At 32.0% G+C, this 25,179-nt stretch overlaps 1 protein-coding gene across 1 annotated transcript in view; it reads left to right on the forward strand.

Annotated features, from left to right (window-relative positions):
* Positions 1-24,735, forward strand: part of MS3_00010450 (uncharacterized protein) — a 92,147-nt gene extending 67,412 nt beyond the window's left edge. Inside the window, exons 4-9 of the mRNA XM_035731827.2 lie at positions 389-537; positions 2,824-3,222; positions 6,467-6,841; positions 13,669-13,875; positions 17,700-17,852; positions 22,875-24,735. Coding sequence (XP_035589793.2) covers positions 389-537; positions 2,824-3,222; positions 6,467-6,841; positions 13,669-13,875; positions 17,700-17,852; positions 22,875-24,389 — 2,798 coding nt within the window. The 3' untranslated portion in view covers positions 24,390-24,735. The remainder of the gene's footprint in view (positions 1-388; positions 538-2,823; positions 3,223-6,466; positions 6,842-13,668; positions 13,876-17,699; positions 17,853-22,874) is intronic.
* The last annotated feature ends 444 nt before the right edge of the window (positions 24,736-25,179 follow it).

The following is a 25,179-nucleotide window of genomic DNA, read 5'->3' on the forward strand; positions in this document are numbered from 1 at the left end:
GATGGGGTTGATGACTTTATACCTAACCCTCTTCTTTTATTCGAGCTTTGAACCAGCATTAACTTTAGAAGGTCTACGGGTCATGGTAATTATAGTCATAATAATCATGTAGCTGTCAAATATTGAATGTTATTGGTTAGTTTGTTACATCAATACTCTAATATTTGATGTGCTATCTAAAAAAAATCATGTTATTTTAAATAACCCTTATTTCTTTAAACTTCCAATATTGTTAAGCCTTCAAAAGCCTTATACCATACTTTTACATATGATTTCTAGACTAGTTGATAATGACCTAATAGAATTTACTGGTATAGTTGTGTTGAATAGGAAGATATTTTAAAGTAATGTAATAATTAGTGCTTTAACCCTTTATTGTTTGTTTCAGTGTTTGGGTTAATGAGTATTGGTCACGTTGCTGTTAAATGTGTTGAAGAAGCCGAAATCACCGACGCTGTATTCAATTTATACTTGAAATCAATATTGGAAATGGCATTTTATGTACTTCAGACATTGTTTATACTCAGATATCATAGGGTATGTATGCTAACATTTTTTAATATCTGATCATGAAAAAGCCTCATTAATAAACAAATGTGAGAACTTCAAAAACTGCCTAAGGATAATATAAATGTTAATAAACCAAAAAAGAATGATTGAGTGGTTTTTATTCTAGAAACATTGAAATCACAACAATTCTCATAAATTGATCACAGGTAGAATTATTTGTTTAATAAACCAAGCTAGAATTATAAAAACTTAGTAGCTGAATGGTTAATAAGCTTTTGATAATGCAATGAGAAGACGAAGTTTATCAGAATTATAGTGATATATTTGCGCAATACATTTAGAACAATCTGATCACACATATACTTGTTAAGACATTTTTATATGAAAATTAAAAGTTCAACTAGACAGGTTAAAGGTAAGCCGTAACAAAGAGAAAATAATAAAGTAAATAAAAGCAATGTGATAACCACTCTGGATAATAAATCAGTATTAGCAGGGTAGTTTAAGGGTAAGGACAAATTGTTTTTGAACGCGTGAAGGGGTTTTCAGTTTCCGTATAGCCATGGCTTCAATAAATCTTAGTAAACGTCCTTGAAGGCTTTTGTACAACACTACAAATGCTGACTTGATGCCAACCTTATGACCAGTCTCAATCAAATGTTTTCATTTTTCCTGACTAACATTTTTTATTGTCCAGCAATAACTTGTCATTTGTGATTCTAATGGACGCTATTCGTAAGTCAGTGTATGAACATTATCCTGAGTGACTGGAAAAATCATACAACCAATTAGAATGAATAGTCGTTTATACATTTAGGACTGAACATAAAACGAAACAAGTAGTTTTATTAAACTTTTCACAAACAAGTAATATTCTGACTGACATCGACTTTTAACAGAATTAGTCATGATAAAACGTATTGTTTTGACTTGGTATAATATTATTGTTTGGATTACTAATCACCTGTGCAATATAAATCCCTATTGTAAGTTTGTATTTCAGAATGATAGTTACGTATTTATTTGTATTGAGTTAAGATATTTTTGTTAAGCTATGTAATAGACATTTTCACTGATCTCAGTCAACCCCTTGAAAATATCCGTTGTTGTGTGACAAAATTTGTAACATAACAAAAACTTCGTTTCCCAGATAAGCATTAATCAAAACTGACCGTATTATCTGAAAGTACTTGTAGAAACATATTAAACGTCGGCTTATTATATGACCTAAGCACAATTACATAATATGAGAAGTTGTATTATATTATGAATCTCGGTCATAATAAGATAAAACAGATATACATATAAGAGATGTCATTATATAAGACCTAAACATCAACTGCTGTCGTTTCGCATTAAACGAATTATTGTAGAGATATATCTTAAGATATAGATTTACATGAGGAAAGTGCGTTGTCTGCTTCATGTTAATAATACCATTGATCGAAATCTCAATGAAACTGAATCTTTTGAAATATTTCACTGATTTGTGACGAAGTCAGTTTTCTTTTTAATAGTTTCATATTTTGGTAACTCCATATGCTATAATTTTGAGAGTTTAAGTCATTTAGATGTAAGATACTTTCTGTATTGACACTCATTTTTAATTATGTAAAATAAATCCGTGTTGAGGCGCTGATGTTTGAGAAAGTCGTTGATCAATTCAGACTGCTAATAAAATTGTTATTGTGTATGTATTAATTAATTATTACATACCCTCCTAATCGAGTTTCTTAATAAAATTTCAATAGTCAATTATTTTTATTGTTTAAATAAGGAACAAAAATTAATAGCACCCCATTCTGACCAGAATAATCATGTACTCACTATTGACTGGCTCCAAAATGATTTCCTGGAGTTTTAGTGAGAAGCCGTGACCAGTGGAGTTCAATCCTCAGACAATAGTTGAATGATTTCGAAGCTATTCATGTATCGATGGAAGTTAGACATTAACACCGTTGGATATAACGGATCAGTGATCTAAGCGTTAGCGCGCGAGGCCGTATGTCCTGGGTATGGATACAGCGTGCGGGGTCAGGGACGCTCACTACTGAGGAGTTCCATACTAGGACGAAATGACTATCCAGTGCTTCCAAGTTTTCCATGGTAGTCTAGCTTACATAGACTTATACACATTTCATAATGGTGGACACTTATATGTTGTATCGGTTTAACTAATCTATTCTAATTAATTGTCATTGTCTTGTTTATTTAGTTTGTGTCAGTTACCTGTTTTAATCATCTTAAGTAATCGAAAAATAACTATGTTGAAAAACTGTCTTTTAAAATATAGTTTTTATTTTTCCTTTACAGTTAGTAATCTTACAATACAATGAAGTTATGGGTGCATTTCTTGTTCACCTACTTACTACAAATTTATGTATATGGGCTGATATATCTGTTGGAAAAATTGATAAGACTTTATGGTATGGTAATCAAAAGAAAACTAATGATTATATGTATAATCATACTTATGGAAATGGAAATGAATCACATTATCATTATTTGAAATTAATTAATGGAAGTGAAATGAATAATTTAACCTTATTAGATAATCGAACACATTTGTATAATTTAGTTGATATTTCTTTTTATCTTTTACCAACTGTTAGTGAATATTGTTTATTAGCTGCAGCATTATTATATGAAATTGTAATGAGAATTGGTCAACCAACATTTATTGAAATAGAAAGACCGCATGATTCAAAAAAAGTAAGTTTTTCAATGTTCAATGAACTACATGAACTTATAACTTTAATGAAATATTATGTAAGCTTTATCATTCTGTTCAATATCTTTTTTGAAAAAATCAACAATCTTTTCATTTACAAAGGACACTGTTTTCAAGTTCGAGTTCAAGAGGAAAAAATTTTATGATAACAACTTTTATCGTCTAAGGAATAACTGAATAGTTTGACAAAATATTCAGAAATTAAACTCATTACAAACTGGAATCAGTTAAGAAATTGGAACTTTGTTGACAAGTATGAATCCATTCCATAACTTTGAAAGTTTTTTTATTTTTGAATATATAATACTTTTGAAAAAGCGCTTGAAGTCTATAATTTCAATCTCAAAAGAAGCGTCATATATAAACGGTATAAAATTTTAGTGCTTCCTGGTTTTTAGAGTTTATATAAATTAAGTACGTCCATGACGTAAACTATTTAGGAAAGATAAGTATACACTTTCAAACGGTCCATGATGTGTTGTTGTTGACTATTAACAGCTAATTAAATCAGTATATTCTTTTCATAATATAAGATACTGTGTCAAAAATAGAGTTAAAATTTCAAGTTTGTTATAAATCCTAGCTAGTTACAACACAAATAGATGCATAGAATTTCTGGAGTCTCGGCAATTAATTCATCCAATAAATACTAAATATTTCGATATATGGTTTAACGGCCGAGTAATGTAAGAAGAGATAGCCAACTATTAAATCATTGATACTAACTAAAAAAGGTGGCAGAACTATATGAACAAATAATAACACAATAACTTCTTATAAACAGTCATATTCTGTGACAATGGAATAATCCATCAGTGACTTAGAAACAAATTCTACTGTTTCAGTGTTTTTTAAGTTCTTAGCTTTGATATGATCGAAAAAGACAGTGATAATTCCACCATTAAAACATACAGCTAAGATAATCTGTAATCATTCATTCATTAAATTTTCATGCTTAGCTACACACAGCTTTCAGAATAATGAAATATTCTAACTTCATGGTCATTGTTTGTTAGTGTTTTTAGGCTTAAAATGATTTTAACGCCATTAAATACAAAATCAAGTATAAGTTACTTGAAAACAACTATAGTTCAGATGAATCTTACTTATGCAGGTTTAAAAAAATATTTGTATATGGATATGTTAGACAACAGAAATTTATTCAGATCAATATGGAAATCAAGCAAAAATATTTGCCATAGGCATTTTTTATATCACAAACTGTCAAATACTATATAACTTATAGAGCTATTGATTTATTTATGAAAATGAATGCTACTGGCAAAATTTTATAATTTGTAAACACAATAATATCAGCAGAACTGAACAGTCTAAAAACATTTCAGCAATAATATCGTCAATTTAAGGTTGTTCAGATTGATGAATGTCATTGAAATCATGAACCAATCTGTCGGACAACCATTGAAAACTTGGAATTACCGAATGGCCGTTTTGTTTTAGCATAAAGCTCCTTAGAAGCTCACATCTACGATTCCATTGTCAGAGATCGAACCCAGGACATTCACTTCGGTGAGTGAACACTTGATCTTTAGATCACTGATCTGAGATCTATTAGTTTACAAGCCGGACTTGCTGAGAAGTCCTATACAAAGACGAACTGGTTATTTAGTACTTTCAGATTTTCAAAGGTTGTCTAACCAAAATCTGTTCGTGATTTCAAAGCAATAATATTGTCAGACATTTTTGAATAAGCAGAATATGATAATGAATGCTGGGAATTTCTGGAAAACTTGTACATCTCTATTCAACGATTAATTTCATATTCTTTGCAAAACTAATAGCCATCGTGTTTTTTTCTTAAAACGTATCTAATTGAACCTAACAGTCTAAATGACTTTTATCGACAAATAAACATGATAAATATGAAAATTCTGATTTCTATAATTTTGTATTGAATAGTGTAGCCGTTTTTAAACATTTATGTTTCCCAAATAAATATTCAGCTGATATAAATGAAATAAAGTGTTGATATTTACAGTTTTATGGTTCACTTTTTCTATATCTTGTCAGTTACAAGAAATGTTTCAATGGTTACTAAGTTGTAATAAAATTATGTTTATATATGTTGAAATAATCACCTTTAATTACGAATTTCTTTGGAATTTCACCATTCACAAGTAAATTATCAAAATAGAAACATTAACTGATTCAAATAGCTAAGAATTTAGATCATATGGGTTATGGTGATTCTATTTAAACTTAAATGTCAGTACAAAGAATAATATCAGGTGAAATATTATGGCACACTAATTAGACAGAATTATATAAGGGAAACTAAGGGAATTTCAACTAAATCAACGTTGGGACTATTGATTATAAAACAGGTTAAAACTAATATTACAGTCATAACTTAATGTGTGTATTGTCTAAAACGATTCAGCAAACTCTAATAAACAGCTCATTATATCACATTCTAATTTATAGTTTTGGCCAACTCAAAATAATTCAAGTAATTCATCCTGACATTGAATAAAGCCAGAATGAATTCGGCAAAGAAAATTCCACTTTCGACGACATCAATTATTTAAACTATACATTTGTATTTGCAGTTGTTTGATAAATATGTGTCTGTAGAATAATAAGAAAGATTCCATCACGTTGTGATGGAAGTCGCTTTGGGTAACGTTCTGAGACGTGTTTGGAAAGTAATTGCTTTCTGCGACCAATGTAATTTACCCCACAAGTACAGGTACATATATAGATGCACACTAATGTGGCCCAAAGAAGACGTTTGTCCTTGATAGTAGGCTAGCTTCAAAAGACAATACGAAGCTTATCTGAATGAGTTTTATTCAGAGATTTTGAAATCCGTTTATTTAAAATTTCGACAGCTATATTTCATTTAGATTCGACATTCACACAAAGGGTTGAACTATCGGTGCTTTTCCAAAAATATATCAAACAGCTATAAATACGGACGTGAAGCTTAAGTAAGAAAACTTCCCTCAATAAATTCTTCTTATTTTTATTTAAAGTCAAAACATTTATTTATTTATTGTATATCGTCTGTAATTGTTAGATCTTTGAACTATTATGACTGGTGAAGCACGCTATTGAAGAACAGTTAGACACATAAATTTTTAAGCAATTCATATCTAAAATAAGCTTTCACTAGCGTGAAACGTTTACGTTTCAACTCTGTACTAAACAAATTTTTCATGATGATTAGTTGCTCACAACTTTACATTTCCTTTATTTTACCAGGATCACACGGTACTTCAAGATTGTCGTGGTTGGAGTACAAGTTCTGGAGCATGGTTTGGTATAATTACAGTACTTATAATTATTGCATTAACAACATTAACAGTATCTGCACCGAATCATATTGATTTAAAACAAAACTTATGGAAATGTATTGTTGTTTTAGCTGAAGAAGCTGTATTAAGCCTTTTTGGAATATTATTTGTATTAATGGCATTTTATCAAACAAGACGTTTAAAATTTAGTATTGCTACAAGACAAAGTCGTGTTGATGAATTTCTTTTATATACAGCTTTCTTTTTTGCTGCCAATTATACAATAACAACAATTATATTAGCCGCTGATTTAGAAGCAAAAGGAAGTGGTATATCTAACACGGTATGGTATTTCTTTTTCTAAGTTTTCAATCTCCTTCATATCTTTTGTTATTGTAGTCAATAATTTATTTGTCTGCATATTTTTTATTTCTGTATATATCTCATTATATCACTAACTCACAAAAGTAATCACTACTAGATCTTCATACAGAAGGTGGTATTATTATTAGTGGTTTCATTCAATGATATATTTTTGGTACAATATAGATACAATACAGATAATTTGTTGAAAAATCCAGATGGCAGGAAAAGGTAACCCAGATATTCAAGCAGGCCACCTTGTGAGTTTCACAAATTACACTGATTAAATTCAGTAATTAAAGTTATATATTATGAAAACATTCTATGTATATACATATATATCCATTTCATTATTGAAACGATGAAGTATAGATTTTTAGCATAACATTTAATAATTATACATCATACTTATAGTTGATACTTTAAATTATCTAACCAAATGATAATCTATAGATACTGTCACGAGATTCTAATGCATAGTAATGGTTTGCAATTATTTTACATTAGGTTTAATTAACTTTACAATTTTATTTTCCTACGTTGTTATACAACATTGACATTTACTTCCGATGTTTTTCTTTGAAAAAAACCCTGCTAATATTGTTACACGTTATAAAATCATTTTTAACTAGATCAAATAGTAATTACTTCTTTTATTTTATATCTAATCTAGCCTGTTGTATGCCTTGATGATATTCTTGTGACCATCGAGTTGCTTGATAGGACAGTGCATAATGTTATTGTTGCGTATTAGGTTCAAAGAGAATTCTATGCAATATGCATGCAAATCCACCCCCCGTTATTGTTCCTTTTGTTATGTTTGTCGTTTAATAAATCAATAATATGTACTAAAATCCATTTTTGCTCATTATTAAAACTTTAGATAATGAGAAGACAATAAATGAATAATAAAAAACTAATCCATTAATAACCAAGTAATATATTTGAATGAATAATTGATTAGTTTAATAAAAGAAAGAAAAGTCTTTTTTATTATCAACGCAATTAATTATTTATCAGTAGTGGTAAAAAGCGAAACAAAAAAAACTTCAGTCAATAATTTTTGAATTATCTAAATTAGATAGTAACAAAATTTGTGTATTGAATGGTATTGTTCATTTTAAAAGTAGAACTATGTATTAATAGCATAATAAATTCATATTCTTATGAGATTATTGGCTTTATGCTCTTTCTTTAAAGATTTCAACAATAACAAATGATATATATGATTGTGCACTCAGTACTAAGCTATTTTAAAGTGTTTACAGGCTAATTTCAATTAAATATAGAGAGAAACAGTTATTGTAGATGAAATAGATAAAAACTGTCACATTGTATGTAAATATGGATAAAGTGATCTAAGAGAGACCTCGTTATCACAAAGTTTGAAGTTTGTGTTATTGGTCCATTGGTAATGATGATATTGATTTGTATTTCTGGGATATCATAAACTAAAAAGTAGGATCTCTTCACTGTTTCTTGGCTTTTCAGGGTCCTTCAGTGGTGTTCATAATAATGGAGGTGATTAAAAAAGGTGCTCATTAATAATTAATTGCCCTAGTTATTTTATCATTATGGTAATAAGACTAAAGAATTGTTTCTTAATTTGCAATATTGGTTGAATGTAAACTCTTTTTTAGAACTGGGAAACTACATCTTTGATTAATCATAGAGGCAAAGAGGTAGGATGAACTGAAGAGATTTAAAAGGCTTAAAAATTTTATTCTTCTTCTTGAACCTCGCCCTTATTAATGTTAATCCGTTTCAACCGTACTTTCTTGCTCGTGTGCTTCAACAGATGTCAATGCGTAATGTAAAGTAACTATAAACTGATGATTTTTTCTTGACAGATAGTGGCCTAAGCTATATCGTTATTTAGCTAATAGAACTCTTTTTAAACAAGTAGAAAACAGAACTTGGAGAAACAAATTCTTGGAGCGACTATGATACTGCATTCGGACAACAGAATCAAATGAAATTTAATAAACTTTCCTAAATGGATGAATGTAAACGTAACTTTTCTGTTTATCTGGAAAAAAAAACAGGGAGACTGTTCACCAACCTTTTTGTTTTAATAAAAAAATTTAAACCCCCCATGTTGAGCATTAAATAGAAAGTGGATGTTTGTCCAATGTTTCCTATAGATAGAAAAATCCATCAACTGATACTCTGAATTCCAAAGGCTGAGTTATTGTAGCCACTTACTATTTATTGGCTGTTGGTACGACTATATCATAGATTGGTTTAACCTTGACTGTTTTGGTATGATTATTTGAAAGGCATCAGTTACATACAATATCATAAGGTGAATTTCTCGTACTTGAAATAGGCCTCAGTGGAACAATTGACCTGTGTATATGTAATAAAGGGATTATTATTAAATGTGCCACTCATTTAAATTCGATACTTATAAGTGAAATCTATGGCGGATATGACGGGAATAGGTTTGCTTAACATCTCATGTTATTTTATACTTTTCATGAAAGCGGTTCATTAAAACATCCTATTCCTGTTAATCACACTGATCGACTAGAGACTCTCGAGTGGTTACATGAAAAACTGTCACCTACCAGCTACACGTTGAGAAGAACTATGTCATGGTAGACAGGCCTTTTAGATATTGTGCTGACACGAAGATTAGATCTATCAATTGAAAGTAATTAAACAAGAAAAGCTTATGGATGGGCTAACAAATAGATTTTTATAGATTTGTACCACCAAAGTACAAAAACGTGGTGGGCAACTTGGTTCTAGAGTACTGGTATTATGGTCTATGGAAGAGGAGTTGTACGAACTGCTTAAAGGTAACGGAGTAAATGGATATCCTGGGAAGTATATTGTCCCATACTAGGACGAAACGTCCGTCCAATGCTTCTGGGTTTTCTATGGTAGTCTAGCTTCAATCGAATCATGATCTCAACTATTAAAACCTAGATTGGTTTAATTAATTATTACGTCATCACACATTTGAGCCATCTTTTTTTAGCACACATTTCACATTTATCATTTTTTTGTACTTAATTTTGATCATTTCTCGCTATACTTAGTCTCTGATGGATCTTTTGATTTGATTATTAATTGTGATTGTATATCTCATCCTAGATCATCACTATTTATTAATATTATCATTTTCGCAGTGTCGTTTGGCCAACAAGCTGATACATCTCAACATTTAGAAACCTAGATTTATAAGCTCAATTATCAATTTGGACATATACCTGTAAAACCCAGTGTAAATTTATCGAAAAATGTACTCTTCGTTTAAATATTTGAGTTTCAAGAAATAGCAATATCAACTAATGTTTACCAGATATTAAAAAAATATACTTCGATATTTTTTATGAATAGTTTCCTATTTTCTTTTTCAATTGCTCGAAATATCTTACTGAAGAACAGGTCTAGAGTATATTATAGTAGTACGTATTATTGTAGTGAATGGGAACACAAGTGGGGACAATCAAATGTCGTCTTAGTAAAATCTGATTATCGTACAGTAAATTCTTAATTTTCAAAATTTCAGTCAATTGTCTCAATCTTGACTGTTCCGTCTGCAAAATTTCAATCAATTGTCTCAAACTTCACTGTTCCTTTGTTCCCATATCAATAACTTTCAGTTCTCGTTCTTTTCCCTTCGATCTTCTCAACCTTCCACCTTCAGGCATTCCACTTTCGGTTGGTAATGCAATGACAATAGTACACACCAGAATATATTTAACATATCATACATAATTTATGGTATTCATTAATGATTTTTCAGACTTGCCAATGGTTTTTCCAATGAATAAAGTATAGTACCAGAAGAGTTTTTGTAGATAATGTAGTAATTCCAATAGTTAAGATCATACGTCCATTAAAACTAGACCACCATGGAAAAGTTAAGAAGCACTGAATTGCCGTTTTGTCCCAGTATGGGACTCATCAGCAGTGCCCATCCACGATACCGCTCGCGGGATTCGAACACTTAAGCTTTAGACCACTAAGCTGGTCGGCATCCGACGGTGTTGATGTCTAACTTCAACTAATACACAAAATTGAGCGACACATCCACCATTGTCATCAGTGAGTTGCTACCACACAACAGACCCGGTTGAAATCTACTGGTCACGAATTCTCACTAGAACTCCAGGATATACCTCTTGGAGCCAGTCACTAGTGAGCATATGATGATGATGATCAGAAAGGGCTTTTGTGGATATTATAGTAATTTTAATAGTTGAGATCATGAGTCAATTGTAACTAGACCACCAACTGCATCTCTATGCTAATGTGGTATGGCATCTCGAACTGGTGTACGTACATACGAAGTTCTACGTTATTACTGACTGACTGATTGACCGAGACCACCATGGAAAACCTGGAAGAACCGAACGGCCGTTTCGTCCTATTATGGGACACATTAGCAGTGCATATATATATAATATTATGTTAGTGTACTTTAAAATAAAAAATCACCAGTTTTATCTCAACAAATATACAATAATCATAAATGTTACATTAAAAAAATAACCTAACAATTCAACTGTGACCATCAAAAATCACAATCAAAAGGCTTTGTTTTCTGACCATAATACAAATATTTTTTAGAGTGGTTTATTAGAAAACGACAAACCGACTATATAAGTGAATTGAAAAAAATATTTCAAACATTATATAATCATTCAAGTGATTCAATGTAAATATTTTCTCTCTATTATCTATTTTATATATAGTTTCTGACTGTACTGTACTTATATTAAATAAATAACAAAATCTAATGAAGTATATCCATGAAAAAAATCACATAGTAACCTACTGATTTTATAAAAAATAATTTTTTTAAATACCACACTTATAAATAAATAAATAAAAATGTTTGAGATAGTTAAATTTCAAATACCATTTGTTACTCAGTGAAAATATCGAATTGATATTAGGTTAATTAATCTTGAAAATATTGAAATAATTCAATGATAAAATATGTTTTAATCATTAAATACTTGTATACTTTATTTAACATTTTAATCAATTGGAAGAAAAAGATTGAAAACAAATGGTTTCTTTAAAAAAAAAGAAAAAAAAGAGAAGAATTAATTAAATAATTAGATACAATAAAAAACACTGTTTCGGGGATTTTTTTCTAATTTTGTTTATCTTATGATCTGGTAACTAATTAAAATGTTTATAATAATCAATTGAATTCATGTGTCAATTAAAGCTAGATCATCATGGATAAATAGTGAAAGGTTGCTTCGTCCTAGTATAGGATTCCTCAATAGTGCGCAATCACAATTCTGGTCGTGGGATTCGTATACAGGAACTTTGGTTTTGAAAGTGAATGCTTAACCATTAAAATAATGAACCGGTATTCAATTATGTTAATGTTTGATTTCAAGCAGTCCATGAAATTGTACCACTGTCTACTATTTTATCCATTTGTTAACATGTAAATTATTGAATATGTGAATTAAAACACGAAGTTCAGCGAACGGATCTCTTTTCAATGAATTTATCATCAAGCTGTACAATCGTATATATATATGTATATAAGTTCGTTGAAAAGAGACCCCTTCGCTGAACTTCGTGTTTTAATTTTAATGTTTAAATGGAAATTATCTGTCAAATGTATGAATATATGTTGAAATGTAATAAGATATAAATTACTGAGGCTTCTTTTAAGGTTAATTATTTTAGAAAATGTAGATCAAAGACAATATTTTGATCATAAAAACCTACTCTTTTTTTCTCTAGTTCTATTTTCATTTATTGTCATGATGTTTAATTGTGCTCAAACTGTATAGGATTATTACTGAATTATTCCTAATCTTCTAGGAGGCATTTTTCAATAAACTTCTTTATCATAAAGAGGATATTTAAAATTAATGATATAAAATTATTTTTCATTAGAGAAAAAGGTACAGAATATAAAAGAAATGCTTACTTTAGCCCCACTTCCTAAAGTTGGTATAATAATTTAGAGGTTATTTAGTTTGTGCCTAAATATATGCTTAAAATGACAAGCACGTTGTCAAACCGTATTAAAATATTACTTTTATCTTGAAAAAACATGATTTTCTTTGGTAATTCCACTGTTGGCTTGCAAATATGAAAGATTAATGTAACATTGATACTGATTGGACTAGTTTGTATGTAATATAGTTATAAATAAAAATTAAGATTTCATGGAGTTTAACAAAAGCAAAACTCTAGGTTATACAGTTTGCCATCTCATGATCATTTATGCAAAACAAGCTTAAATCTGGTTTATCTCCCTTCTCCTACTATGCTATATTAGTAAGAATAATTAATTGATGAAATGCTATTTGTTTTTTTTGTAGCAACTCATATATCAAAAAAATATTATTTCATTAAGGCTATTGCTCATTATAATGCGTTGATTCTAAATTAAAATGACGTTATTCATTGAATTTTGCATAAAACACAAGCTTACAAGCTTGTGTGATTTTAACTTCCTATATGTCGCAATATAATGCAGCTTTTTAAAATAATGAGACTTATTATTTATCTAGAAAATTCTAAAATCCATTTTTATGCATTACCAGTAATAGCTCACTCTAAATCATGTGTAACTCGGGCACATTATATTTTTATGTCTAATCAAAAGTATTTGAAGTATCTTGTATAGTTACTCGATAAACATAAGGGCTAGTTTAACAATTATTAACGTAGATAGTAAATAAATAAATTTTTGATTGTCGATCTGCCTAAGTGATTTTAATTTTGTACTTCGAATTTTGAATTTCAAAGTTTTTGATACGCTGTGAATTGATAATTTCTTCTATGTACTATATGTATTCATCTTCATTTTAGAATGGTAGTGAGAAACACTTACTAATTGGTCGCTGTTTAGTAAATGCATTTGAATTTATTCAGATGGTTTTGCAAACATACTTTGTGCAAGACAGTTTTTATCGATGTAGTGATCGGATAGAACAGCAAATTATCAAACCTGGAAGACAATCTATTGTTGCATTGCTGGGAATAAATTTAGCTTTATGGATTCAAAAGAGCTTTCAGGCAAGTACTTTCATATGAAACATGTAACAAGTAAAGTTTGTAATTCATTCGCTTATCAGTGTATCAGTCATAATTTTTACAGTAGTACAGGCAAAATTAAACGTAAACAGGAGAATATCAAGGGCACTGTGCATTTCCACAATATATATAGCACACGTTTCTTACTGTAAATCCTCTCAAAATGGAAACCCTATTCCATATTGATACTGTGATTTACTTTGTCAAACAAATTCCAATTAGTGCTGACCAATTTGTACTTCGTCTAAGATCAAAATTTCAGTTGTTCGGAAATACTAGAATAATGTTTATGGAAAGTTGTAACAAGTATTTAGGAACGTTAGTTATAATACTATCGAGATAAAATTCTGTCTAGTGGGCTTTTAATTTAAGCATTATTCACTTGCTAGCCTAAAATAGTGCTTAAATATTTATAGCCGCAATTTAATTAATTAATCAAAAGTCATCCAATTCTTACCTTAATTATTCAAGAACTTTTATCCATACATACATTACATATTCGTTTACTTCATGATTCTTCAATTTTATAGGAATAATTCTCTTAGATATTTTTGTATATTCTATTGCTTAGCCTATAGATATCACTCAAATATATCGAGAGCTTAATCAACATCCTCACATTAGTCACTGATCTCTGTAGTTTCTTCTGAAAGCACTATTCAGCATTATTTTGTTTACATAATTCATAATCTGACTAGTGATAACGGGAAGAATCACCATATTTATAATGGCTTTGACGCTGGTAAAAATGAACAATTTTGTTGTAGAAACATTCATGACAGAAAAGATTCCGGTTCGTAAGAACGAATGTATTGTAAAATCAGAATTTAAACTGATTCGTAAACCACACTGATAAGTTGGTGGTCACATACCCAAGATCGATCACTTCATTCTATTCAATATTGTACAAAGATTGCTGTATATGGCTTAACCTACCGATACACTGATCAATTAGTGTAGCATGTCAGCATTCATAACCACATTTTGATATGCATATAAGTGTTGCTTATTCATTGCATAAATTTACAGTAAAAATTCAAGCTGAATCCAGTGACGGAAACAACGGTGCTTACAACTTTGAATATATTAGACAGAACTCAACGATTATCTAACCATTTACTGAATTTTAGAGGACTACCGGTCACAAAAATCTTTAGTACTAGACTTAATTTAGATAAGAAAAATTCCTAACTAGTTTTAGTTTAATTCCTTAGCATATGCTGACCAATAAAAATTCTACAAACTGGCATTTGACCTTAGTTTGGGTAGATTTTTCGTAAATTATATTAGTTACTACTAGAAGAAGAATCATTGTTGGAAGTAAATAAATAATTTCCAACTCCTACAATGCACAAGTACCATTTTAGTGCATTTGAAGAGCCCTTAAAAAGCTTATCGATTATTCAGGTCAATAGTAAGTGGCTAGAATGATTCTTAATGTACGTAGTGAAAAATTCTTGATCAAATCAATGCCAAACAAATTTATTTTCTTGAATCATCTTGTAAACAATATAATTTTTGGGTTAGTGTCAATTATTTGTTTGCTTATTTTAAATGGATTTATCACTAAATAATATTGAAAAGAATAGTAGTGAAAACCAAAGTACAAAAGACATTTGTTTAGTCCCCGTATAAGAATCTTCAATAGCTCACGTGTTAAGTCCATACGAAATTGAACTCGAGACCTTCATATTTGACAATGAGCAGTATTTTATTTAACCAACAGATAAGAATCCAAAATCTATATTTATAAATGTATTGTTGTCACTCTAATTCTGACCATAACCTAATGTTATCGAAATGTAACTGTAATGTTAAAGGAATAAATATATTTAGTGATTAGATGATTCATCTTTGCCGGTAAGTTTTGATGTACAAGAGTCCGAATTCTTGAGCTTAGATTAAACAGAGCTTTCGTACACCCACATTTTTTACGTTAAGCTCCGTAAAAATGATATTTAAGCCAATACAGTAGAAGAAAGATACTGATAGTTATGAATCAAAGATAACCTCTTCGTCTCATTGGAACAACGAATAATTTATTTAAACAGTGTATTGTTTCGAGATTCTACACAATATTAAAGTCATGATGAAGATATGAAATAAATATATAAGGCACAATTGCTAAGTGAAGTAAATATAATGTGATAAATAATTAAGAAAAAGGAAAAAAAACCTATAAACATCAGTATCTCAGATTCCAATAAGTGAAATCAGTTATGGCGATGATTAGGTCAGACTAAATACAGATTTAGCTTTTTGTTACACACGGTAGTACTTATTTTAGTGCTTCTTTAGGGTATAGTGTATAATATTTATTAACCTTTTTCAGATGTCACATTTTTAGTCGATTCACCGAAAATTTAGCTTCGAAGAATGTTTAACTTCAGTATCTGTTATATCTGAAAGGGCCGTTGATCAGAGGGCAATGACTTATCGATCGGATCAAGGGAATCAGAATCTCGATAGACTATTCTGGTCCGTTGTCCCCGACTCAGCTAACACGATCAAGAAGTCTTGGTAAGGTGTAGAAAGTGTATTCTACAGGCAACCAGCAGATACTAAGTCAGGTCAGGTCAGATCAATCAGGCACACAAGTCAAGCGTATTTATACAAATATTTACAATCGATGTTGTCATGGTAAAATGTTTTTAAACATTAATCAATAGGTTCATCAATCGACAGCCATTCAAATATTTAATCGATAGGTTCGTCAATTGACTTCTATTTAATCATCTAATCGATAAGTTCATCCACTGACTGCCACTCAAATATTTAAACATTTAATCGATAAGTTAATCGATAAGATGAAATTACAAAATATGAGTTTTGGGGATCTATCGTCCCCAACAGTATCATTGGTGATACCTTGCATTAACAGTCATTTCGAAGGCTTGAAGTAACACTGTGTACTGCTATTCTCTATGTTGACCTGATGGGCACAATCCCAAGTAGCGTATATTTGTTAATAATGTTTGGTCCGTACATATCCATCTTAAGATTAGGTCAATAATATCTGCTATATACAAGAACTGTTAAGTACTCTGATTGCAATTAATTTTGTTATGACGATTGAAAGGGAATGTGGACCGGTTTTGTAACCTACTTCTCACTTTATGTAGACAGACAATTCGGAAATCTTATCACATGATTTGTTATTTTAAAACATCGTGATTGCTTCCGCATATGGTAGCTTGATTATTAATGTGAATTAATCACTTCAGAATCCGAGAACTCTTATAGAGATGATAGGAAGTGTGAATGATAACCTCTTTCTTTGATAATCGAAATCGACAAACCAGCTTAGGGTCATGTTCAGTTATATCGTATTGAATAAACAGAATTTGACAAAAAGGCATCCCACAGGTCAATCAATAAAATCAAACGGTTCACATTTTGCAGCACCAGTTAATCCCTGATATTGTTTAAAAATTGTTCATTGTTAATGTCTTGTGTGCCTTAATACTTATGTTTAAGTTAACCTAAAAATAATTGACAAGCACCTGTCAATTATGTTATGAGGTGACCCATCATGATATAAATCTTTCCGTAATATTGTCTCACAATGAGATTTCGTAGTTTTGCATGATGTATTAGTAAATGTGGTATTCAGATACTTCTTCATTTGCTTACACGACGACATTGTTTATATCAGTATACAATCAGATCAATGTTGGTAAATTTTCATTTTCAAATAAACTCGTAAACGCATTTATTTTTACGTACCTTAAAATATGACCTAAATATTTTTTATCTTTCTAATAATCATTTCGACAACAAAATAATTCAGTTATATTTTATTTCAGCTTAAAAGTGCAGATATCTTATTCATGATGGAAACAAATCGTGGCACATATGGTTGGATTTTATTTGTTGTAACAATGCCCATTAGTTTGTTCTATAGATATCACTGTACAGTGTGTTTATCACAATGTTTCAATAAGTTATACGAAGATGAGGTAAATTACAATTATTTATCTGTTATTATGATTAATTTAAAAAGATAACTTTCACTTGAATTCAATCAGTTTGATGATTCGAACTTAAACATTTTCAGACTGATCAAATTGTAAAGTGACTTCTATTCTCTATTTGTTTTAATTAGCCAATAATGTTTATAAAACATAATACTTACTTAATTCCCATTAAAAAAAATAATTATTCAAATCTAACAGAGATAGGATATTTGTCTATGAATTTATTGAGCATCTTTTTCTCAATGTTCGATAAAAGTACCATAATTATCATTTTCAGGAATGTTCTTGTTCATTTATTGGGTAAATGCTGTGAATTAATGAAAAATTCATCCAATGACGTGTTCACACAAGACATGTGTAGACAGTCCTGAATAACCGTAGTGAAATCCTTAGTAAAAAATCAAGTTCCTATATATAGCACTTGCCCACTGAATGAACGGGAAAATGTTTGAAAATGGTGGGTATTTTAGCTCCGTTGAATATTGAGGAAAGGATGTATAGCCTTACACAACGTAATACTAATCAGTGTAAGTGTCAATCGAAGTAAGTGTAGTGTACGATGGTTTTTCTCTTTTGGTATCCTCTTATATAAATATCTTTTGTTACTTTATTCTTGTAAGTGAAGTGTAGACTAAGAAGCTATAGAGATAACGATGGTCTCTATAGACAAATAAGTGGTATCTCTATGGGATCTCAACTGAGTACTCTTCTAGCAGACTGTTTTTGATGACTTACCTGGGGAACACCATCCTTCGATCAACAATTGATAGAGCTTATTTCTATAAGAGACATATAGGTGACATTTATCATCCGTGACGAAAACAGCGACCGTAAGGAAATATTACAAGAGTTTAGTGATTATCACCAGTCGATTACGTTCACAATATGAGCAGGGTTTGACTGGGAATTCTACGTTCTTAATGTTCTACTAAAACGAAGATCAAATGGGCCTATACAACGGTCATTAAACAGAAAGCCAACCTGGAACGGGTAGTATACGAACTTCCAGAGTTGGGTGCCGATGTGCAAATTTAATCCATTTTCTATGTGCAATGAAGACATACTTGATGATGAACTGAATATAATCTAACAAACACTTCTGGAGGATGAAACGTCTTTACTCTTTTCAAATTATGTTCCGTTCTGAACACATTTTACTGCGTCCAAACATATGATATAAAGTTTAAAGATTATCAGAATCTACTTATAAAAACCTACCTCTCGTATGTAGTATTTTAAGAGAACACACTTTGGATTTGACCAAAACTATATCCTTTATATTAACCTGAAATGTATCAACAGTATCTCCAACGTTTGCAATGTGTGGAAATAACTGTTGTTGGAGGTAATTCGGTGAAATCAATCAGCAAACGCCCTGAAAAGTTAAACCGCTCTTCTTCATATGACCGCAATATTTAATTATTCTGCGTTTCATTTAAAACAATTTGACTTAATGCAAACTTTTATCTGCTTGAAAGTGATCATCGAACTGGTTTTATCGATTCAAATATTCCGTACTGATAAGAGCATCATACAGGAATAGCGCAACTACTTAATTCTATTTGGAATCAAAAAATACTTTGATGTGATTGGTAATCGGTAAAAACCACAATTAATCCTATAAATTTAATGAAAATAGGTAAATAAATACATAAATTATTCTATTCCTACTTATAGTCAAATGGTTGCCAGTTGGTCCAATACTAAATTCCCTACTTACTTACTTACTTACTTACGCCTGTTACTCCTCGTGAAGGAACGTAGGCCGTTCACCAGCATTCGCCATCCAACCCTATCCTGGGCAATCCTTTCCAGCTCCTTCCAGTTGCTATTCATCCTTTTCATATCTGCTTCTATTTCCAGACGTAATGTGTTCTTTGGCCATCCACTTTTACGCTTCCCTTCAGGATTCCAAGTTAGGGCTCGTATTGTGATGTAGTTTGATGCTTTACGTAATATATGTCCTATCCATTTCCATCGTCATTTCCTAATTTCCTCTCCAGCTGGGAGCTGATTTGTTCTCTCCCATTGAAGGCTGTTGCTGATAATATCCGGCCAATGGGTGTCGAGTATCTTGCGTAGACAACCATTTACAAATACTTGTACCTTCTTGATGGTGGTTGTAGTTCTCCGAGTTTCAGCTCCGTACAATAGAACTGCCTTGACATTCGTATTGAAGATTCTCACTTTGATATTGGTTGAAAGTTGTTTTGAGTCCCATATGTTCTTCAATTGTAGGAATGCTGTCCTTGCTTTGCCAATCCTCACCTTTACGTCTGCATCTGAACCTCCTTGTTCATCGATGATGCTTCCCAGGTATGTGAAGGATTCTACATCTTCCAGAGTTTCGCCATCAAATGTGATTGGATTGCTGCTCTCCGTGTTGTATTTGAGGACTTTGGTTTTCCCCTTGTGTATGTTGAGGCCTACTGATGCAGAGATTGCTGCTACACTGGTTGTCTTTATCTGCATTTGTTCGTATGCATGGGACAGAAGGGCTAGATCATCTGCGAAGTCCAAATCGTCTAACTGATTCTGAGCTGACCATTGTATGCCGTGTTTTCCCTCAGATGTCGAGGTCTCCATAATCCAGTCGACCACCAGAAGAAAGAGGAAGGGAGAGATTAGACATCCTTGTCTAACTCCGGTCCTTACTTGAAATGCATCTGTCAGCTGTCCTCCATTCACGACCTTGCACTGTAGTCCGTCGTATGAGTTCCGGATAATGTTGACAATCTTCTCAGGAACTCTGTAGTGTCGAAGAAGTTTCCATAACGTCCTTTTATCTACACTGTCAAATGCCTTTTCATAATCAATGAAGTTGATGTGCAGTTACGAGTTCCACTCAACTGATTGTTCGACGATGATGCGTAGTGTCGCAATTTGGTCAGTGCACGACCGATCCTTACGGAATCCAGCTTGTTGATCTCGAAGTTAGGCGTCTACTTCATCTTTCATCCGGTTCAGCATGACTCTGTTAAAGACTTTCCCTGGCATTGACAGTAGTGTAATGCCTCTGTAGATTTTCCATTTGCCCAGATCTCCTTTCTTTAAAATATTGATGAGGTGTCCTTCTTTACAGTCCCAAATCTTTTTGAATAGAAGGTAAATCATTCTTGTAGTTACTTCGATGTCTGACTACAGTGCTTCAACTGGTATGTTGTCGGGTCCTGCTGCTTTACCGCTCTTGATTTGTCTGATGGCCATTCTGATTTCTTCCTTCGTTGGTGGATTGACATCTATAGGAAGATCTGTGTGTGCTGCTTCGATGTCCGGTGGATTCATTGGAGCCGGCCTATTCAGGAGTTCCTCGAAGTATTCTATCCATCTGTTCCGCTGTTGTTGAATTTCAGTGATTCGCCTGCCTTCTTTGTCCTTGATCGGTCTCTCTGGTTTACTATATTTTCCTGCTAGTTTCTTCGTTGTATCGTAAAGCTGTTTCATATTTCCTTCTCTTGCAGCTTTTTCCGCCTTCATTGCTAGTTCTTCCACGTATTTCTTCTTGTCGGCTCTAATGCTCATCTTCACTTGCTTGTTTGCTTCTATGTACTCAGCTTTTGCTTGGACTTTCTCTGCTCGTGTTCGGCTGTTGTTAATTGCTGTCTTATTGTTCTTTCTTTCTTTGATCCTGTTTAGTGTTTCAATAGAGATCCATTCTTTATGACGATGCTACTTGAGGCCCAGAACCTCATGACACGTTGAAGTTAATGCTTCTTTGATACCTTTCCAGTTGTCCTCCATAGTAGTTTCTTCTTCATTCAGTAGATCCTGTAAGCTTGGAATCTGTTGTTGAGAGCTATCTTGAATTCATTGATTTTGTCAGTATCTCGAAGGAAGGCTATATTGAACCTTTGTAGTGCTGTTTGTCCAGTTGTCCAGTTCTTCTTTAGCTTCAGTTTTAAATTGGCTACAACTAGGTGGTGATCTGAAGCTATGTCAGCACCTCTCCTGGTTCTAACATCTTCCATTGTCCTTCGGAATTCTTTGTTGATGCAAATATGATCTATCTGGTTCTCTGTGGTGTGGTCTGGTGAGATCCATGTAGCTTTGTGTATACGTTTGTGTGGAAATATTGTGCCTCCTATGACCAATTTGTCGAATGCACACAGATTTACAAATCTTTCCCCATTTTCATTTCTCTCTCCCAGTTTATGATGTCGCATGATATCTTCATATCCGGTGTTGTCTATTCCGACTTTGGCTTTTAGATGTCCCATCAGAATGGTGTGGTCGTTTCTTGGGCACTTCTCTATGATTGACTGCAGCCGCTCGTAGACTTGATCTTTAATTTCGTCGTTGCTATCACTGGTGGGTGCATAACATTGGATAATATTCATTGTGATCCCCTCTTTCTTTGTTTTGAATGATGCTTTGATGATTCTAGATCCGTGAGATCCCCATCCTACAAGTGCATTTCGTGCTACTTTGGACAGCATTAGAACAACTCCCTGAGTGTGTGGAGCATTTTCCTCTTCATAACCGGATTATAGTAGCATCTCTTCCGTATTTAGCCTTTGTTTTCCAGCTTGGGTCCAATGAGTTTCGCTGATTCCCAGTACTGCCAAGTTGTATCTCCTTATTTCCGTTGCTATTTGACTGGTCTTCCCGGTCTCCCACATTGTTCGGACGTTCCGTGTACCTATAAAATTTTTGCTCTGGTTGTTAGAAGGGGCATCGGTCTCGTGGCTTCCGAAGGAACTCGGTTTTCACCATGAAGCGTCATAATTCTTCTAAATGAAGACCTTCTAACTTTCAGGGCAAAGTTTAAATGGTTTGAATTATTTTTTCTGGTAAGCGTTTTTTTTAGCGAGTTAGTTTTCTACGGGATGGGGTCGCTAACCCCATGCCCAACCCTCCCCCTTTACCCCGGCTTGGGACCGTCAGTAACTCTGGAAGAGCTACAGGCGGAGTTACTAAATTCCCTATAACTTTTTAAACCTCATCAAGTTTTAAAGCTTATAAAATATTTGTTTTTACTACTCCTTTTTGCTACTGTTTTTACAGACACATCGATTTGAAGAAATGTGGCGTCACCAAGTTGATCCTTTTACTGATATTCTTGTTCGGTCAACCGATTCTTTTAGTGAATATGAACAAGCTAAGACATCTCTTAAACCCACCAGTGAAGTACAAGTCACCATCGAAAATGATGACAGACAAAACAGAAAATTAGCTGTTTTTTCAAAAACAAAACCTTGGAGAACATTTGACTTAACAGACGAAACTGAGAATGATGGTAAAGCAAGCCTAATGGGTCAAAATCATCATGTTTATAATAACTCGCAAGTAAATAAAAGCGGTTATGATGAAAACATCCCAGTGGGTAACTCGATTCAAGACGATGAAAATTACCTAAAATCAAATAAACAATTATCCGACTCACAAACAAATACAGAAAGTCAAAATCAAGATTATTTACGATATGATGGTGATGTATCAGTCCATAATGATGAAGATAAATTTCCAAAAGCAAACAGAACTACTGAAATTTGCCCGTCTGACAACAATGCAATTATTACACAGAAAAATGATGATCACTTAACTAAAGATCGATTAAGCTCAGCGCGAAACAGTTACACATGCTTGGCAAACCGTAGATATTCTTTGGTAATATTACCTTCAGATCAATACTCAAGTAAGAACGAGGAACTTAACGCAGTAACTATTGACAGTAAAACATTTGACAAAAATCTACAGGACCACTTGTCTGGAGTTAGACAAACCCCTGAACGCAGACAGGTTAGACGTCGTAGGACATTAAAGAATCTTGAAACTGCAAAGCATAGAGTTCTTGCAGCAGAATTGGCTCATCGGATGGTTATTGAACGAACTAGTGGAGCATCTCCGACTGCATATTTTGTTGATGCCAACATATCTAACTTTGAAAATAATAATCAATGCTCTCTTGAACTAAAAAACCCTTCATCAATAATCTCAACTAGGTCTTCAGATGCAGTCGAAAATTCTCCTAAACTTACATGCGTACAAAGTTCACTGCATGAATTTCGTATAGCTAAAGCCGTCACTGAGACAGCAGCAATCACAATTGCTCCAGTTGAGTCGAAAATTGCAGCTAACATACCACTAATAACTTTCAATCAATACCCAGATCCACTAAACAAAGAAAGTGACATCAGCCATAAAAGTCACTTATCATTGTTGCAATTTCATCATAGGCGAAGTGCCGCAAACATTAATCGTGTTATGGATGAATTAAAAAATGAGGATGAATTTCAAAAGCGTTTACAGAAACGAAGTTCATTTAAAGAAGGAAACTGGCCTTCGAAAATTGGATTTCATAAATCTTTTAAAAATCATTTCACTAAATCTTCATCACCTGAATCAAACCTTGCTCAAAAGCATTCAAAACCCGAACACAATATATCTAATGAAAAGTCTAAGACCTGTTCAATAATTGTTACTTCTGATCAAACAAATGATAAAAATTCAATCGACTTAACTCTGAGTTCAAGTCCTGAAGTACCCATATGTGACCTAAAATTAACTAAAGGTGAATAGTAACTTATTTTTACTCCAAGTTTATTTTTTACCTCCTTTTATCATTGTTTTATTTTATTGTCCATGAAATTCATGATTTTTAGTCAAAACTTTAGAAATCTACTACTTTTTACATTGATTTCATTCATCTTATTAATTCATACAAAAAAGATCCGGAGGAAACTCAGGTATTTTAATTATATTGAACAGTAGATAATAAATAGTGTATATCATAACCGTCTATATTACTCTTATCCATATCATTGTACAAATATGCATATGTCAAAAAATTTTCTCAAATTTATTTGATCTACTTTTTTTCCTCTGTTGCAAATATAAAATATATATATATACTCTATTCAGAAAACACTTAGCTGCATGATAATAACGACAGTAGTAAAAGCTGATATTCGTTTGTTTTGATTGTTTGAATCCTCTTATTAATGTTTACGGTTTCAATTGATCAGTTTTTGTTTTGACATATGTGAATCCTGCGAAGAATGTCTCAATATTTACATTGAGTCAGAAGCACTTTTTAAACAGAGATGAATAGTGGGTAGCAGTAGGATGCTGGACCATTGTTTCATCCTACTTGAGATTCGTCAGATGGATGAGCATATGGAGAGTATAAAAATGCATAATTTCCCAATTATCATTTCGAATTAACACCTTTTGTAAGACTATTATTTGAAGAATTAAAATGAACATGAAAGTTATCTTTTATATATAAATTCCTCTTAACTCGACACAATTATATATTTTTTGAATACGTTGGGTTAAAATGATTAAAGAACAATGAACATGTGTTGTA

Source organism: Schistosoma haematobium, chromosome ZW, assembly GCF_000699445.3.
Source record: "Schistosoma haematobium chromosome ZW, whole genome shotgun sequence".
NCBI classification, from domain to species: Eukaryota; Metazoa; Platyhelminthes; class Trematoda; order Strigeidida; family Schistosomatidae; genus Schistosoma; species Schistosoma haematobium.